Genomic DNA, 20,425 nt, shown 5'->3' on the forward strand with positions numbered 1-20,425 from the left:
TGCAGAACTTTTAATGGCCCAGGAATCAGCGGTGAATCCTCTTTTGAGCATTTGTTCAATGCGCTTGTCCTCTGGGCGGAGGACTTCCTCCGCCTCGCCTGGCACAGCCGCTGCCGAGTGAAGGATCTTGACAGGTTCATCCGGTTTGGGAAAGGATAGAAGCTCTTCATAGGAAGAGGAAAGTTTGTACAACTTTCTGTCCTTGGTGGAGGGATTAAGACCAGAGGCTGGAAAATCCCACTGTTTGAGTAAAGCATCTTTAAACAATTTAGGCATAGGAATTACCTCGTTATCCTCCTGTTCCTCTGTGAAGTAAGGTAAATTCTCCTCCGGGGGATCAGTGGAAGTGGAGGCTTGTTTCTCCTGGGCCGCTAATCCCGTAGAAATTCTAGCTTTGAGGAGGAGAGATTTGAATAATTGAGAAGGAAAAATGGTAATTGGAGAAGGAACCTTTATTTGGGATTCCTCATCATCTGATAAGCCTTGAAAGGGATCCTCATCATCCTCCATATCCTCATATTCGTCCTGGGAGGAATCTGAATCATCCTGAATAGGAGCCCTGACCGCTGGGGAAGAACCCAAGGGGCGGGAGGGACGAGGAGGAGGAGGAGGTAAGGGAAGCTCATTGATGGTGGAGAGTTTGGCATCAATGGCTTTGGACAACACAGCAAAAATAGATTGGAACTCAGGAGGTAAACTGGAAATATCAGCAGGAATGGCAGAAGAATCCCTAAAGGCCTGGGAGGATCCTGGCTGGGGGGAATCTTCAATAATATCTGGTTCCTCTGGCCCTATGCCCCATAGGTTAGGTTGGGGTCTGTCTAGGTTAGGCTCATCCAGAGATAACACAGGGACCCCAGAAGGAGGTAGACTAGAAGCCTCTGGGGGGTCTTGACTACTGATTACTTGGGCCTGCACTTTCAAACGTTTTGCTGATTTGTCATGGATTCTTTGTAGGGCTAGGTCCCTTCTCTTCTCGGCCCTGGTGACCTTGGTCGGGGGGCGGGCCCCTGGAGAAGAGGAGGAAGAGGCCTGGGGGATACTAGTAATCTCATCGCCTGTAGGCCTGGCCTCTCTGGGACCTTTAGTTGTGCCTCTCTTGGGAAAGGTAGCCATAGTCTGACAATTAACAGAAGACAAGGCTGAGCCAATAACTGAATAATAAGGAGAAGAATTTCAAGGACTTCCCAAGAGGAATGGATCCTGCTTCGAGGCCTCGAAGCTGCTGAAACTTGAGGACAATCTGGGCAAACCCAGAGTTCGTGCCCCCAAATCCAGCGGGGCCAGCCTCCCTAAACTTTATAATTAAGTAAACCAAGGCACTCTGGTTGGAGGCTTAGCCGGTGGAGAATTTAGCCTGGGACCCCCAAGGCCCGCTCCGGGATCCACGCGGTGGACTGAGGCCTACGCGGCTGGCAGGAGGCCAACACGAGAGGCCTAGATTTAAAAAGGGCGCGAAGGCCTTCGCGCCGAAAAAATCGCTCCGTAATATTTCTTAAAGGAGAAGCGATCGACTAAGTCCAGGAGACTAGAAGGCGTCTCACTCCGCAGGAGGTTTTCTTAAGCCCTTAAATATTTTATATACAATAAAGAATCAATAAATCAATAGATTAATACTTGCACCAGAACCTCCAGGCCAAAGGATTAAAAGAATCCACAAGCGGCCGCGGGGATCGTACACGGCAAAACCGCCGGGGAAAAACGAAACCGCAACTTCTCCAAAGGAAAAAAGCCGAGCCGCAAACGGCTGGCGCTATTAGTGCAAGTAAATAATAATGATAAAATAAATCTTACTACTTTTGAAGGAAAAGATCGAAGGGAAGGTGTTAGAATGTTGAACGAGCTATCACAATACAACCGCAGGATATGCGAACTGAGCGAATTCTGGGGAAGGGGCGGATCCGGCAAGCTTTTTTAATACTAGGCTCAGTTCCACCGGATTGGACATGAGCAACCCATGTGACTGCTGGACCCGCTCCTTCAGTACGGAGAAGAAGGACTAGGGGAGACATAATAACGGTGTTCCAATATCTCAGGGGCTGCCACAAAGAAGAGGGAGTCAGGCTATTCTCCAAAGCATTTGAAGGCAGGACAAGGAGCAATGGGTAGAAACTAAACAAGCGGAGAAGCAACTTAGAACTAAGAAGACATTTCCTGACAGTTAAAACAATTAAACAGGGAACAAGGTCTTTTCCAGCTCTGTTATTCTGTTCTGTTCTACTCCGAGTAAAATATGCAACATTTGCTCATATGGATGCCGTGGACTGTGTTTAATTAAATACCATATTTGCCAGTCCATTCCATTCGAAAAAGCATTTTAGTGTACTTTATCAGGAGAGAAAGAGGACAAAAATAGTAATTAGAAAAAAAACACTACATTGCTTTTCTTTGAACATGGAACTGTGCCTCCTGATAGCATTATGATTCTGAGATAATATGTGAAACATAATGTATAGTTTTCTTTTGATGCAAAGTTAACATAGGTCCTTTAAACCAATGTATCTGAATTAACTAATTTCTTTCCTAATATACTTTATTGGTGATTTATATTGCACACACCCAAAATGAACTAAATTTGCTCAAAGTACATTCAAGCTGGTTTCTTTGCACTGTCACTTCTCCTTTTCTTTACACATATTAGTTGCTGGAGACTTTCAAACACTCATTCAATGTTGCTATGTGACAAAACTACTAAACAAGAAGAAGTTGCTCAGATGGAACTTGAGCATTCAGTAAGAGAAATGATACACACAAACTTTATTCTGGCTGCTTCTACATTCAAAAACTCTTGCTGAATTATTATTATTTAATTCAGTGCTCTTTAAAAAGCCAAACGCTGATGTAAGCAAATAAAAGAATTCAGGAAGAAATTGTGATCTACCGTATATTTAATGTAGCCTAAATTCTTTGACTGATCTTGAAATAACTAACCAGAATTAAATCTGATTAGAACTTGAATGAAAACCACTAAGAAATCCTAATGTGGATTTACACTATACAGTATAGTTTTTTAAAAATCCAGGAAGAAAGAAGTGGATAAAACAATTTCAGTATTATAATTTCAACATTAGATTCATGTATTCATTTAGAACTGCTTTTATATTCTGCCCCATTATGAGACCACATGGATATATCTATTGTCCACTAGTAACTAAGCATGATCTCAAGGAGTCTTTAAAAGTAGGTAAAACAGAATTGGTGCTCAAATAGTTTAGATGTTTTGCTGTTGCATAGCTAGCTAATCTTCCACAATAAAATAGGTCCTAAAGAATAAGGTCAGCAAGAGCAAAATTTAACTTTACAACCTTTTTTCCTTTACAAGGTTTACTATGGTTGGTTCTGTCTATAATGTGAATTTCTTGCATATGCCTTAAATAAATCTCTGCTTCGGACTACACAGTTTATCCTAAATGTAAAAAAATATTAGACATGCATTTATATTAAAAAATAATAACAAGTAGGGCACCTTGAACAATGAGTTCACTACTTTCTATCCTGATAAAGGACTCATAATCAATGGCAATAGGCAATTTACTAGCTGAAAAATCCACAAATTAACCTGCAAAATTTGGCAACAAAATGGCTGGATTTTGGCACTGTCATTTATTTCCTTTAAATTTTTTGGGAATAGGAATGGGAAAGACACCATTCCCAGACATAATTCATCCTCCCTGGCTCAAATTGAATTCTAAAATTTGACAATTTTTTGCAAATGAATAACTATGGGATATTTTGGAAACGTAAAAGGTTTATGGTTAGGAATGGAGACGTTGGTCTTTTGTTCCAATGCTTTCCTTCAAAGGACAAAATTAGACAAAAAGTAAAAGTTTGATCTCTTCTAGTGGCATTGCCATTATGACATTCCAACCTTCCAATTGATTAAAGCAGACATCTCCAAATTCTAGGGCATAGACTGGTACTAGTCCTTGGCCTGTTAGGAAACGGGCCTCACAGCAGAAGGTGAGCAAGAGAACCTGAAACCATCCCCTGCAGTCCATGAAAAAATTGTCCTCCACGAAACCAGTTCGATGCCAAAAAGGACTGCTGGATTAGATAACTGCACCAGAGCCATAGGCACTCCTGATTTACAAAGTTTCCCTTTTCAATAGCTGTGGTGAGGACTTTCCACCTGCCTTCCCTACCCCGATTACAACAAAATCAGACAGTATCTAGCCAGAAGCATCTATCTTTAGACCATAGAATAATAGAGTTGGAAGGGGCCTTGAAAGCCTTCCAGTCCAATCCCCTGCTCGAGCAGGAGATCCTAGAGCAGTGATGGTGAACTTTTTTAACGTCATGTGCCGAAAGCATGTGTGCATGGGCTATTGCACACACCAAGTGCCCACATCCATAATTCAATGTCTGGGGAGGGCGAAAATGGTTTCCCACGCCCCCAGAGACACTCTGGAGGCTGGAAACGGCCCATTTCCTGACTTCCAGTGTGCCCAGTAGGCCTGTTTTTCACCCTCCCCAGGCTCTAGAGGCTTCCTTAGAGCCCGGGGAGAGCGAAAATGCCCTCCCCCAGCACAAACGCCCTCCCAGAGCCTCTGCGTGAGCCGAAAATCAGCTGGCAGCCACACACATGCATGCTGGAGCTAAGGTTGGTCAACGGCTCACATGCCAGCAGATATGATTCTACTTGCCACCTGTGGCACACATGTCATAGGTTCACCATCACTGCCCTATACCATTTCTGGCAGTTCAGTGTTTTTAAAACCTTCCAGTGACATCTTTGACAACTTTGGAAAGACTACGCTTCTAACATACACTAGTTGTTACAACATGAAGCTTCTAGCACCAATAAAACTTCTGCACATGAATTTTTTAAATGATGAATAATTAAGGAGAATTTTAAATGTTGTAAATAGTTTCAGATCTTGTATCGCTATCTCCAACAAATCACAAATTACTTCCAGAACACTGAATGTCTTAGCCCTTGACTAGTAGAAAAAAGAGAGTAAAAATTTAAAAGGGTATTTATGTACCATTTTCTTTATTGCTGACAAAAACTTCACTCTTCTAGAAGTAAACAGCAACACATATATACAGTGTGCATATTTTGAAAATGTTTGCATTATTCAGGGTACTTGAAAAAAACTGAGGACTTTAGTTATAACGAACATCAATCTTATTCATGGAAAAAATGTTACAGGTCTGGAAGTATATTGTTTTGGTAATTATTTTGAAACTCAGTGTATGAAACTGAATAAATTCAACTTAGACTGTATACTATAAAATATGCATTGTTTCTTTTTATGAAATAATCTCTTTTGTATATTAAAATTGTAAACACTCTCTAGTGCCATCTGGTGGATCTGATATAAACTGCCTATTTACTAATCAACATAGGACAGTTTTCCCCTGTGATACTCTTTAAGTTGGACTTTGAAAAAGCAAGACAGGAAGGATAATATGTTTCTGAATGAGATCTCATCTGTCTATATTAAGGACTGAAATATTAAGGATTTCCAGTATGAAGACCTATTAATTCCAGTATGATTCTTGCTAGCCATGTGTGAAGTTGCATTGTCCCAAATGCTTCACATCTTAAGGGTTCACTTGCAGTCACAGCTTCTGCTCAAGGAATACTTGAGAATTGTGGTCAATAAAGTTTTGGCACAGCTCTTTCTTGAACTTTTCCTGGGCAGGAAATGTTAGTCACACCATTCATATCTCAGTCATTCTTTGATTGAATAATTCAAATGTGTTTCCTATATAGCTGCCATTGAAGAGCATTTATAAGCCACTACTGGCCCAGAATGGAGTGGCTCAAATAGTTATGGCTGTATCTTGTGATACCCACATAATACTGATGCATCAGTTGACTTTTGGCTTTGGGATAGAAAGCTGTTTTTAAAGCACTGCATCGTTCAGACCAGGCTTTCTTATAGGGGCTCCTTACATGCCCCTTTGATTAATCTGCCAACAGCCATGGAATTATGTCTTTTAGTTGCTGCATCTTCCTATGGAACAGTATTGGCCCTGACACTTAAATGCCCTCTTCCTACCTGGCCTTCAGGAAATATGGAAATTTGGCTAATTTATCAAAAAAGAAGAATGTTTTTAGCTGAAGCTTGAAATGATGGGTCCTTAGTGCTCTTTGAACTAGGTTGTTTTCTTGCAGACATTTCATTAACCAAACTAGGTTTGGTTCATTAACCAAACTACATGGAGATGATGTTACCTAGTTTGGGGAATGAAACCAAGAAAACAACCAAACTCAGAGAGCACCAAGGAGTCCTTCCCTGCTTTTTCATCAGGGCATTTAGACTGCCTCACTACCATGATCACTCCTGAGGAATCTATTTTATTCTTCTGCGTATGTCTATTGGTGTTATAATAGAAATAAACTCCTTTTAAATTCAATTCATAAAGTTTTAACCTCAGTTATCATATTGAGGGATTTCATGCTACTATAAGCCTTGAAAACAAATAAAACACATTCCTCCTACCTCAAATCAAACTAATGCACAAAAACCCCTAAATAGCTTCCAAGTCACCTACTGTATTGAGTACTTAAGACCTCTAAAAATTTCTTTGCATCACTGCAATTCAAGTACAAACCCTGTATTTAAAAAACAGCCTTTATTACTCTAGTTTTAAGATTTTGCATCTCTTTTATGTATGCGCATATATCTTTTTTATACACACTCGCATATTTTACACAGACAAACATGTAAAACGTTTGATTTGAAGTATGACTTTTTTTTGCTCTGAGTAGGGCATTGTGCTTGATGAGCAACATGACCCCTTTCAGTGATATGTCATTATAAATCACTAAGAGATTTCACACTTCTAAGTGGTGAAATATCAAGGCTTCAAATCACTCACATCTTTTTAGCAGTGAGTAAATGAGTGAGTGAGAATATCAGTTCCAAAAATGCCACTATGTTTGCTTTTACACCAACTTCATAGGTGGCAACCAATACAAATTCTGAGAAATGAGTCTGCAGCCTCTATGCATACTACAGAAAGTGCCTCCATCAGAGAACAATACACAGAAGGGGCGTTGGTCTTCCCTGATACGCTCCTTCTCATGGAGGTGGATGTGGCACCCAGGAATGGGTTCACTCCATCTGATTGGACTGAGTCTGTCAAAGCTGTTTAGGTCCCACCTCTGTTGCTATCCTTGTCAGGTTTTGATGAAGAAGTGAAGCAACAGAATCAATGGATCAGCATTCCTCCAGCAAGTCTGAAACCAGTCAGTCAGTGGTCAGAAAGAACCAAAATTGGGGCTGGATGCTATATCCACTTCCCTGAGAAAAAGCGTATCAGGGAAGATGAACGGCCCTTCTCCATAGTGGCTTTTAAAATGAGCTGTTTGCTCACATTGCCTATTCTTGCCCATTCTTCATATGCCCAATTTAGATATTTTTTAAAAAGTACCTCTACTTAAGAACTTTTCTAGATAAGAACCAGGTGTTCCAGATTTTTTTGCCTCTTCTTAAGAACCATTTTCTACTTAAGAACCTGAGCCCAGAAAAATTTCCCAGGAAATTTGAGAACGGCACGAAGGCCCGGCCAGTTTCCTGACATTCCCCCTTTATTCCTGGCCATCTCGGGCTTTTCTGGGCTGCCAGAGGAGCCTTTTGGTGGTGCTTAAGGAGACTTTGGCAGTCCAGACCGAACAAAGCATTTTTCTTTCTTTGGGCACTTGGAGAGGGAATAAACCTCTGCCAGCGCCCAGAGAAAAGAAACACTCCTTTCGCTCTGGGCAGCGACGGTCCTCCTCCTCCACTTCTTACTCCTCCTCCTACCCAAATTCCTAGCTTTTATTTCTTTCCTAATGAGTTTGCACACATTATTTGCTTTTACATTGATTCCTATGGGAAAAATTGTTTCTACTTACAAACTTTTCTGCTTAAGAACCTGGTCACGGAACGAATTAAGTACTTAAGTATAGGTACCACTGTATTCTACTTTACCCAAGCAGGAAAGTCGGTCTAAAAATAAATAGGAAAGTAACATCTGACTTTATATGATATACAGTGATCCCCCGGTTATTGCGTCCCCGACCATTGCGAACAGGGTAATTTGCGATTTTTGAACCCGGAAGTCAGAACACCATCTGCGCATGCGTGCCCTTTTTTTCTATGGGCACGCATGCGTAGATGGCGCCGGGCAGATCAGCTGCTGGGCGGCTTCCCTAGGTCTTCCCCCTCTTGGCGGGCATCAGCGAGGAGTTTCCCCACCGCCCACGCAAACTCCTCGCTGCTGCCGCTTCGCTCGGGCCGCTTCCCAGCTGAGTACTCAGCTGGGAAGCGGCCCGAGCGAACGGCTTGTCCGCAGCCTGCCTGCCCGCGCGCCCGCGGCTCGCGCGCCCTTCTCCCGCCCACGCCTTTCGCTCGGGCCGCTTCCCAGCTGAGTACTCAGCTGGGAAGCGGCCCGAGCGAACGGCTTGTCCGCAGCCTGCCTGCCCGCGCGCCCGCGGCTCGCGCGCCCTTCTCCCGCCCACGCCTTTCGCTCGGGCTGCTTCCCAGCTGAGTACTCAGCTGGGAAGCGTCCCGAGCGAACGGCTTGTCCGCAGCCTGCCTGCCCGCGCGCCCGCGGCTCGCGCGCCCTTCTCCCGCCCACGCCTTTCGCTCGGGCCGCTTCCCAGCTGAGTACTCAGCTGGGAAGCGGCCCGAGCGAACGGCTTGTCCGCAGCCTGCCTGCCCGCGCGCCCACGGCTCGCGCGCCCTTCTCCCGCCCACGCCGTTCGCTCGGGCCGCTTCCCAACTGAGCCCTCAAGCCAAGCGCAGAAGTTCGCCTTTGGCGCTTGGCTTGAGGGCTCAGTTGGGAAGGCGCACGGGTGTTTTAAAACGTCCCCGCCGACATGGGGGGCTCGCTAGCACCCCCCCAAACCCGGGTTGGGGGTTCGGGGGGGTGCTAGCGAGCCCCCCATGTCGGCGGGGACGTTTTAAAACACCCGCGCGCCTTCCCAACTGAGCCCTCAAGCCAAGCGCAGAAGTTCGCCTTTGGAGCTTGGCTTGAGGGCTCAGTTGGGAAGGCGCGCGGGTGTTTTAAAACGTCCCCGCCGACATGGGGGGCTCGCTAGCACCCCCCCAAACCCGGGTTGGGGGTTCGGGGGGGTGCTAGCGAGCCCCCCATGTCGGCGGCGACGTTTTAAAACACCCGTGCGGCTTTCCAATGAGTCCCGAAGACAAACACGGAAGTTTGACGTTGTCTTCGGGACTCATTGGAAAGCCGCGCGGGTGTTTTAAAATGTCGCCGCTGACATGGGGGGCTCGCTAGCACCCCCCCGAACCCCCAACCCGGGTTAGGGGGGTGCTATCGAGCCCCCCATGTCGGCGGCGACGTTTTAAAACACCCGCGCCGCCCCCAATCTTCGGCTCCTCGCTAGCGCTGCGGAAGTAAAAACACCATCTGCACATGCGCAGATGGTGTTTTTACTTCCGCAGCGCTACTTCGCGAAAACCCGCTCGTTGCGGGGGGTCCTGGAACGGAACCCTCGCAACGAGCGGGGGATCACTGTATTAAATAATGCAACTGAAATGCACCTTGAACTGGTTTCCGGCCTCCAGAGGACCTCTGGAGTGCACGGGAGGCCGTTTTTGCCCTCCTAGAGGCTCCAGCAAAGCCTCCAGAACCTGGGAAGGGTGAAAAATGGGCCTCCCAGAAGTCCAAAAATGGGCCAAAAAACAACTGACCAGCAGGAGGCACATGCATATGCGCAGTGGTGAGCTGGGCAATGGCTCGCGTGCCCGCAGAGAAGGATCTGTGTGCTACTTGGGGCGCATGTGCCGTAGGTTTGCCATTTCAAGTTTAGGGAGTTTCCCTGCCTGCTATGCATGTACAAGGCAATTGCTTAATGTGCTTAACTACAGCTATTTTTATTAATGATTTCCCATTATTTATTCCTCACAAAACGTAAGAGAAGATTTAACTAAAAATTACAACAGTTTATTTATTCCTATTTGATGGACACCAGATGAACCGCCTTCTGCTGCACGAATCCCAGCGGCCAGTTAGGTCCCACAGAGTGGGTTTTCTCCGGGTCCCGCCAACTAAACAATGTCGCTTGGCAGGATCCAGGGGAAGAGCCTTCTCTGTGGCGTCTCCGGTCCTCTGGAACCAACTCCCCCCAGAGATTAGAATTGCCCCCACCCTCCTAGCCTTTCGTAAGCTTCTTAAAACCCACCTCTGCCGCCAGGCATGGGGGAATTGAGACCCTCTTTCCCCCTAGGCCTTTACAATTTTATGCATGGTATGTCTGTACGTATGTTTGGTTTTATAATAAGGTTTTTAAACTGTTTTAGTATTGGATTATTATTATATGCTGTTTTATTGCTGTTGTTAGCCGCCCCAAGTCTGCGAAGAGGGGCGGCATACAAATCAAATCAAATCAAATAAAAAAACAAACTAACTAACTAACTGACTGACTGACTGACTGACTAACTAACTAACTAACTAACTAACTAACTAACTAACTAACTAACTAAGGTTGCCCAATAAATCTACATCTCCTATAGCAGTGGTGCCAAACTGGATTTCTTTGAGAAGAACTCCGCAGTTACAATGGTACTGAAACAAAGTGAGCTATGACCAGTTTACATTTATGACTGTTGTAGCATCTCCACAGTCACAGGTTCAAACTTTGGATGCTTCACAACCAGCATGTATTTACAATGGTTGCAGCATCCCAGAGTCCTGGTACTCACATTTGCAATCTTGCTAAGGGGTTTCTGACAAGCAACGTCAATGGGTGAAAACTATTCACTTAATGACTGTTATGATTCATTAAACATTTGTAACAATTTGCTTAATCACCATGGTAAAAAGGTGGTAAAACAGGGCATGATTCACTTAACAACTGCCTTGTTTAGCAATAGAAATGTAGGGCTCAATTATGAGTGACTTGTACCTGAGTTATTGATTGAGTTATGTATCTGAGTTATTGATTCAGTTATGTAGGACGCAATCAAGAATGACTTGTATCTGAGTTATTTGATACTGAAACAACAGAAAGAACAACACAAAATAAATCCAGAATTTTATAATTTTTCTTTCCTTTTCTACTTTTAAAATTTCTGTACCTTGTAGGAGGCACATCAATGTTTGAAGATACAACTTTGCGCTTCTGTTCAAGAAGACAGATAGAACGAGTATTTTCTTTTTCATGATCATGAATTCTGCCAATTTTTTTGGTGTCTGCTGTTTTTGAATCTTCTTCCTTTATAGCCAACACAAAAAATTGCTGATCTGAGAGTTTTTGATTTAGATCACTTTTTAGATCTTCCTTTTGAAATGCTGCAAAGGTCATTTCACGCTTTATGCTGGTTACCTGCAAAATAAAATGCATATATTATTAGATTTCTCACAATTCATTTTAAAAGAGTGAACAGATTGGGTTAGTCCTGACCTAGCTGACTTTGGGGCACTGGATGTGCAATTGCCTTTGCTGATGGATTATTTTATGATGCTTAGTTGCTCTGTGTTTTTATTTTACATTATGAATTTTATTTGTATTATTTACTGTACTGTAACCTGCCCAGAATCACATATAGTGATATGGGTGACCACATAAAACAAGTAAATGAATGCTATAGCAATTTTTGGGGGAGAAACGTGTTCCTCTACTTACAAAATTAGGGTGTGTAATTTATTATAGGTCTTTCTTGTAAAAATCAACGCTGTTGGCCAAAGTTGTGGCCAGCATATTTTGATACCAGAGCAGTACTTGCTATATTAAAAATATTTCCATAATTGCATAATTATTCCATAATTGAACAGGATATCTTCCCACTAAAAACAACTTTTTAACAAGGAAACTGTCTAATTTTCTATTTGCGTTACATTTATGATGTAACTGTGATATCATAGGAGATAGGTAGGTAGGAGAAGCTTCTAAACAATTTTGATCAGCTTTCTATATTTTTTATATCAGAAGATACTTCCCTACTAGATAAAGCAGGCACTGGTCTTTTCCAAAATGAGCCTGCCTATCCAGTTGAGACATGTAGAGAGAGCCTCATTAAGATCTTTTACTACCTCCACCACCATTGAAACTACCCCTTTCAACTGACTTGAAAGTATTGTACCTTCTTTTAATTATTTGTTTGCAGAGCTGGACTGAAGGGAAAGTTCATAGCACTTTACATTCTCCAAGCAGCAGAACAATGTACTAGATAACTGAAGTTAGAATCAGGTTTAGATTCATTTTTGAAAATCTGGCATTTTAAAAGAAGGATTTGCAATACAAAAAGAGGTATTAATTTCTATGTGACACATTTAAAGGATAAAACATTATAGAAGTATCTATATCAGTGATGGTGAACCTTTTTTGGTTCACGTGCCAAAAGGGGGTGTATGGGTGTGAAAGCACACCCGCATGTGCCCCTACCCATTCTCTCCCCCCCCCATGCATGCGCACCCCCGCGCTGCCCCTGCACATGGGCACAATCCCCCATCCCTGTGTATGTGCACACCACAGGCCTCACTGACAGCCTGGGACACTAAAAAAATGGCCAAACTGGCAAACCGGAATTTCAGAAAATGGACTTCGGGTTTATCCATTGTGCTGTTTTTTGCAGTCCGGAACCTTCAGGGAAGCTTCCTGAAGCCCTGGAATGAAAAAACAGTACAGTGGGCAAAGCAGAAGTCTGTTTTCTGAACTTCCGGTATGCCCATTGGGTTGTTTTCACACTCCGGGGTTTCAGGAAGCTTCAGGAAGGCTCCAGTGTGTGAAAAACAGCACAATGTGCAAACCGGACATCTGGTTATTTTAGGCATAGGGCAACGCCTCATGTATCCTCTGATATGGCTCCTTGTGCCACCTACAGGTTCACCATCACATCTAAAGATTAAAAACAAAAATACTTTAAAATATTTTAAAAATCCAGCAGCTGCTTCATAAATAAAACAAGAACAATTATTTAAAAACATAAATGATTTCCAATCTTTTGATATACAGCCAGATGACACAAGATTAAGAAAACACATTTTCTCTATCGCCTAAATCAAAAGGCTCATAATATTAAATAAACTCTATTTTCAGAAGTGAAACTTTCACTGAAATAATCATGAACTTGTTTGAAGGAAAAACGGAAGAAAAGAAGTTGTTTAACAGAGAAGCTGATTTTCAACCACTTAGCTCTGTAGAAACGTGATGCTAATTCTGAGACTATTCACTAAATCTGTGTAACTAGATAATGATTTAACATAGCTTTGCATCTCTTCCTAATGGTGGTTAGCTAGCTGGGTATATCTTTCAGAAAGCATAATATTTATTTTTATACATCATCAGGGATGTATTTGGGACATGCAAAATACCACAAAAAGAAATTAATCAGTGTTTGGATAGCAGCACAATTAATTGGTGAAAGACAATTGCCAGTTTAAGAACTTCAACCAGCTACTATTTCATGACACATTAACCTAGCTGTTACATGATATGCTGAATTATAAATTAATCTTATGCAATAGGTTTGTACAGCATATCTAGGCTAAACAAATTAGGCAATTTATGGTTTAGTGTACCCACCACAGCACTGTATATGTTTAAAAGCCTTGTGAAGTCCATTATGTAGTTAACTTTATACTATATGTATGTGTAAATATACCAATAAGGAGATACATACATACATACATACATACATACATACATACATACATACATACACATACATAGCAGGGGTGGGTTCTAACCTACCTTGCTGCTGGTTCACTTTCTCAAGCGCTGCATGGGTGGACGCATGTTGCACGCCGCATGGGCACGCTACACATAGGTGCACAGGTGCAGTGCTACAAACCCTATTTCTGTGCATGCGCAGAAGCAAAATAAACCCTGTTTCTATGCATGCACAGAAGCAAAAAACATGAAGCGGCACTTATGGTGCTGCCAAGATAGCCAGTTCGGGGGCATGGCCAACTGACCATTGCTGCTGGTTTGGTAAGTAGGGGAAATTCCCACTACCGGTTGTATAAAACTGGCAGGAACCCACCTCTTATACACACACACACACAAATTCAAATATATTCACAGATTCAGTATTATTTCATTATGGGAAATAAAAACCATAAACACTTTTTCCCAAACCAAATTTATTTCGTATGCTCACCATATTTGAAAATAAGTGAACATTAAATTATGCTTTTGAATTATTTAAATCACTTAATAAATATTTTCAAAACCACGTTTTCAGAACTTCTGCTCCAAATATAAATACTATCAGGCCTTGTTCCAGATCTGAAGGCTTATCTATGTAATACTATGCTATACTATAATCCTCTACTTACAGCCATTCATTTAGTGACTGACCGTTCAAAGTTACAAATTGAGTATTTATATTTTATTGCATTTTGTTTATACAATTTTTCAAAATAAATTTTATTAAGTTTTAATAATAACAGATACACACTACATAAAAGACAGTGCAGTGTGTTCCCACCACCCAACATCATTCATTTAGACCCCTCCACCAAAATGAGGGTATACTTTTTAATATTATTTTAAACCAAGAACATTACCATATTTACAAGTCATAGAGTGATTCCAATTTTTCTTTATACCGTGGTCTCGAATTCTACTAACCATATAACCTCCAACCCTGTCCCATTGTCCCATCAGTTCCTGCAATTTATTTTCATTAATCATATTCACCTTTGTATCCATAATTTCAAACTGAATGTGTTCCACCATGTAACGGTTTATACAATTTTATCCTTTTAAGGTTGTGAACTGCCCAGAGTTACCATGTAGTAATATGGGCAGGCAATACATTTAATAAATAAAATCTATATTGTTAATGTATTGAAATAATTTAAGGCAGATGCCTCAAGACGATGGATATAGCAGTTTCCTTTTAACTTATACCGTATTTTTCGCTCTATAAGACGCACCTGCTGATAAGACGCACCTAGTTTTTAGAGGAGGAAAATAGAAAAAAAATATTTTGAGCCAAAAAGTAGGCTAAAATATTTATTACAATAACACTGCCCTAGGGGAATTGGGAAAATATACAAACAAGCCCCCCTCTCTCTTTCTTTCTATCTCTCCCTCTTTCTCTCTACCTTTCTTTCTCTTTCTCTCTCTCCCTTTCTCTGTCCCTCTCTTTCTTTCTCTCTGTCCCTCTCTTTCTTTCTCTCTGTCCCTCTCTTTCTCTCTGTCCCTCTTTCTTTCTCTCTGTCCCTCTTTCTTTCTCTCTGTCCCTCTCTTTCTTTCTCTCTGTCCCTCTCTTTCTTTCTCTCTGTCCCTCTTTCTTTCTCTCTGTCCCTCTCTTTCTTTCTCTCTGTCCCTCTCTTTCTTTCTCTCTGTCCCTCTTTCTCTCTGTGTCCCTCTTTCTTTCTCTCTGTCCCTCTCTTTCTTTCTCTCTGTCCCTCTCTTTCTTTCTCTCTGTCCCTCTTTCTTTCTCTCTCTTATCTCTCCTTTCACTCACTCTCTTTGTATCTCTCTCTTTCTCTCTCTCCTTCTCTATCTCTCCCTCTTTCTTTCTCCCCCTTTCTATCTCTCCTCTCCCTTTCTCTGTCCCTCTATTTCTTTCTCTCTGTTCTTCTCTTTCTTTCTCTCTGTCCCTTTCTTTCTCTCTCTTCTCTCTCCTTCTCTCACTCACTCTTTTTGTATCTCTCTCTTTCTCTCTCTCCTCTATCTCTCCCTCTTTCTCTCTCCCCCTTTCTATCTCTCCTCTCCCTTTCTCTGACCCTCTCTTTCTTTCTCTCTGTTCTTCTCTTTCTTTCTCTCTGTCCCTCTTTCTTTCTCTCTGTCCCTCTCTTTTTCTCTGTCCCTCTCTTTCTTTCTCTCTGTTCCTCTTTCTTTCTCTCTGTCCCTCTCTTTCTTTCTCTCTTTCTGTCCCTCTCTTTCTTTCTCTCTGTCCCTCTCTTTCTTTCTTTCTCTCTGTCCCTCTTTCTTTCTCTGTCCCTCTCTTTCTTTCTCTCTGTCCCTCTCTTTCTTTCTCTCTGTCCCTCTCTTTCTTTCTCTCTGTCCCTCTTTCTTTCTCTCTCTTATCTCTCCTTCTCTCACTCACTCTCTTTGTATTTCTCTCTTTCTCTCTCTCCTTCTCTATCTCTCCCTCTTTCTCTCTCCCCCTTTCTATCTCTCCTCTTCCTTTCTCTCTTTTTCTTTCTCCCTTATTTTTTCTGTTTTTCTGCTGTGGGCGGTTTAGGGCCCCTCAAACCCCGACGACCTCGCCCCCGGATCCTGTCCGGGACAGGGCAGCTTCCTCTGACAGGCGCCGCGCGGGGCCGAGGGGGCTCAGCAGGAGGCGCAGCGGCGGGCGGAGAGAGGGAAGGGGGGGCAGCGGCGTCCCTCCTGGCCTTGGCGGGCCGCCCTCCCCTCCCCACCTCCTGCAAATGCGGCGGGCGGCGGGGGGAGAGCGAGGAGCCGGCTCCGGCGGGCGCGGGGCTTGGCTGGCTGGCTGGCGTGGGGAGCGCTGCTGGTGGTGCGAAGGGAGACCCTCCTCCGGGAGGGAGGGCGCCAGGCAGCAGCTAGCCAGCCGAGTTCGCAGCCAAACTTTGCGCAGGCGGCGGCCGGCTGCGAGCGACTGGCTGGGTTTTGGGTCTTAAGCGATTCCCGTAGCCTTCCCAAAGGCTCGGAATCGCCAACGCTCCTCCGGTGCCGCTCCGCCTCCTAAACCTGCGGGGTGGAGGCATCCCCCGGCCCAGCACTTCCGGAGGCCGAAAGGCGCGGCTCTCTTCGGGGTTGGGAAGAGGAGAGGCGGCGACAGAGGCGGCGGTCTCCAGATGAGTATATCGCCGCCGCCCCCCTCTGCTCCAGCGCCTCCCCCCCCCCTCCCTGCCTGCATCTTCGCTCCATAAGACGTGGCTGATTTTTCATCCTACTTTGGGATGAAAAAAACTGCGTCTTATGGAGCGAAAAATACGGATTACCTATCCTATTTTGGGTGACTTGAATTCATTCAATTGGCACAAATAATTCCTCGTGAATTAATTCAACACAATGTAGCTCAGCTGTTATTTATCCTTGCCCTCCTAGCTTTTTCCTAGCTTTTCCTAATTTTCCCACCTTTTTAGGAATGTTGCCCGAAGTATAATGACTTTTTAAAGCCAGATTTGTACATATTTAGGATCCGGGCCACGATTTCTGGACTGTGGGGTAGGAGGAGCATCATCTACTATCCTCTTTAAGCAGCAATGTCATTTGGGATTATGCTGCCACTTTTTATAATGCAGATGCACATATTTTGCTACATGCTGTGATAGTGCACTCAATTTCTTATTCACATTAAGAGGATTACAGTCAAGAGATATTAGATGACAAAAAAACAAGTCAGCCTGATTTGGATTAAAATAATTCAATGCATTTGGTGTTTTTTTTTTCCAAATTTGGCAATTTTATGTTGTGTGGATTTCAACTCCTACTGGTTGGAAAATTTCTGGGAGATGAAGTCCACATGTCTTAAAGTTATGCTATTAGCTTTTGGACCAAACCTAGTATCATGATTACAAGAAATATTCTCAGTCTTTGCAATTTATGTGTTTTTTGCCTTCCTGGTTTGATCCAATACAAGAGACAGAAATGTTCTGAGACCTGAAGAGCACACTGCCCTCAGAGGCCCATCAGAACAGGAACTAGTTCCTGTAAACTAGAAGCATAGTTTCTAATTGCTTTGAGATGGGGAACAAATGAAGTGTTAGTAGAGTTAGGCACAGCATAGTTAAACATTAAAGAAAATTTCTCAATCCCATCTTCAAATCCTGCCATCCCCATACTTGTGATCTGGGTCCACCCACACTATGGCTTCAGGCCTGCTCTAGATATTAAACACAACTATTGTCCTTCAAGAAGTAACCAACCAACCTCAACATACAGATCATTAAACACTACTAGAGATAGATTACAGGACAAAGAATTCACAAGTTAAAGTACTTTTAAGAATTCTTAAAACATTCATTTTTGGGATCTAAGTCCCAAACATTTTACCATATACCACTGGAGGAGAATCATGTTAATTGATGGCACAAAAATCAGAAAAACAAATGAACAAAACCAACATGCTTATTATGCATGTTACTAAATTTTTTTAGTATATGATATATGGCAAAATCCCTACCATATGTTAGAATGAGAAGTATGATTGAATGCATCTTGAATAATTTTATTTATTTATTTATTTATTTATTTATTTATTTATTTATTTATTTATTTATTTATTCATTCATTCATTCATTCATTCATTCATTCATTTATTGGATTTGTATGCCGCCCCTCTCCGTAGACTCGGGGCGGCTAGTTTTGCTAGTTTTCGGAACTTTCTATCAAGTTTACAAAATAATTTCCAATGAAATAATCAATAATGGCAAATAAACTATGCAAAAAAAAAATTGCCTACAACTTCTGATGGGCCTTAAGACCCGAGGAGTTGGTTTTATGGAATTGAAGGTTATGAGTCTTTCTTCATAACCAAGCACCATTCTTCTGTATGTGGGTATAAGTTACACTGTTTCAGAAAGTAAATAAATTAAAGGCTAAACATTAAGAGTATTGTAATCACTAAGAGTTATATATGATTGTATATACCTAAGCATAATATGTTCAGAAACATGACAAAATATACCAGGCTATGAAGGAATAAAAGAACTAATTATCCTGACATGTTTCCTACATTTCCTGTGGGGGTTTGATAGTGTCAAGTTTGGACACAACTAGGAACATTCCAACAATTCCCACAAAGAGATATGATATCTGCAGATTAATGAAGAATCATCAATTACACTCCAAGCTACAACACTGAAGAAATTCAACACTGCCTGTAAATAGAGAAATGAAAAAATAAATTGAAAGCCCCATCTTTCATTCCACCAAAGGTACGTTCGGAAAGCTTTCCTGAAATTCCCATGCATATTTTGTTGTTTGGTCAATGATAAATAGGTTTCTTGATTCATAAGATTTGTGTGACTAAAAGACCGAATGTGCAATTCTTGTACTGTTTAAATAAAGCTTTTAAAATCTGCCTGTAATCTTTGGGTACTACTGGACAATTCACTGACTTTGCTGTTGTGATGCATTAAAAGATTCCTAATTGTATGGGAGAAGGCAAATCTTGTTACATTTTTGTTTGTTTGTTGTAACAGCAACAAATGCAATTTGAAGATGGAATAGCAGTGTATGCAATATGATAGTTACAAAGGGCAAATGGGCAATAGGAAAAGTAATAAATAAAATTTAGAACAAAGGATTAAAGTTTTAAAAGACAAAACTTCTACACTCTCATTAAATGATGAACAACTCAAATATCATCATGATGTCCATCATAATGGATAACTCAAATATAACACAACCTTCATCACAAAGTATAATGCCACTATTTTCCAGAGTGCTAAAAACAAAAATACAAAACCAAATTGGCATGCAAAATTTCACTAGGCTTGATATAACTAAACTGCTCCAAAAAAAAGGGGGGGGAACCCTCAAATAACACATCCTAGATCTGAATGAATGAAATATTCTCACTGAATACTTTGTTCTGTACAAAGTTGAATGTGCACAACAGCATGTGAAATTGATTGTCAATCAGTGTTGCTTCCTAAGTGGACAGTTTGATTTCACAGAAGTTTGATTTCCTTGGAGATATATTGTTTAAGTTTTCCCTTTATTTTTTCGAGCAGTGTATTTCATTTTTTCCCCCAGTTACCCCTACCTGAAGAGTTCAGAACAGAAGTCCACATTCGTTAGCTCTGGTCTTAGATTATATATAGCCATCACTTATACCAGTGATGGCGAATCTATCTCTGCTGGTACGCATGCCATCGCCCCAGGTCAGATCTCTGTGGCGTTTCTTTCGTGAGCTCCGGTTTTCCTGAAAATGCCTCTTTCCACACTGCCAGTGTTGGGATGCCCTACCTCCCACCGGTCAGTTGGTCTTTTGGGTCTCTGCTGCGCCATGCGTGCATGACTGCGCATCCGCACACAGGTGTCCACACATCTGCACCTTTCAGTTTGGGCATGCACACAAGGGAGGTTTGGCACTTGGTGTCTAAAAGGTTCATCATCACTGACCTATATGCCTTTCATAACTGTAGCTTTCTTTTGTGTGATAAGTAACTTAGAAGCAGAGAAAGAACAGAAATGAAATGCCCTCAATTTAATAAATATTTTGTCTTTAGTGTCAAAGTTTTAAATCAGGCCCATGGGTTGCATGTGGTTCTAGACAGTTAATAATGCAGCTCCATAAGACCCTTTCAATTCTAATCACATATATTATATGTGACCCAAAACAGCAGGCAGATAAAGATATTCACTTACCACTCGGAAGGTTGAGAGTTCAATCCTAGATGTTTCTCTGCTGCAAATTCCACGTAGGCATTAGGAAGGGCATTGGGCCAGTAAACTCTAAGCTCCATTCATTTGCCCCAACTCCACCCCAATAAAAAGGGATTATGGAGTTGTAAAAAGGAAAAAAAATGCAGCCCAAGACAATTCCTTTTCACTCAGGACAGCCCAGGCAAGCCAAAAAGTTGGACACCCATG

General features: G+C 42.2%; 1 protein-coding gene across 4 annotated transcripts in view; it reads right to left on the reverse strand.

Moving 5' to 3' along the window:
* ZNF704 (zinc finger protein 704) overlaps positions 1-20,425 on the reverse strand; it is a 69,068-nt gene that overhangs the window by 40,142 nt on the left and 8,501 nt on the right. For all 4 annotated transcript variants that reach the window (XM_070747973.1, XM_070747974.1, XM_070747976.1 and 1 more), the window contains exon 2: positions 11,037-11,284. In XM_070747973.1, the coding sequence (XP_070604074.1) occupies positions 11,037-11,284 (248 nt within the window). The remainder of the gene's footprint in view (positions 1-11,036; positions 11,285-20,425) is intronic.

Source organism: Erythrolamprus reginae, chromosome 3, assembly GCF_031021105.1.
Source record: "Erythrolamprus reginae isolate rEryReg1 chromosome 3, rEryReg1.hap1, whole genome shotgun sequence".
Taxonomy (NCBI): domain Eukaryota; kingdom Metazoa; phylum Chordata; class Lepidosauria; order Squamata; family Dipsadidae; genus Erythrolamprus; species Erythrolamprus reginae.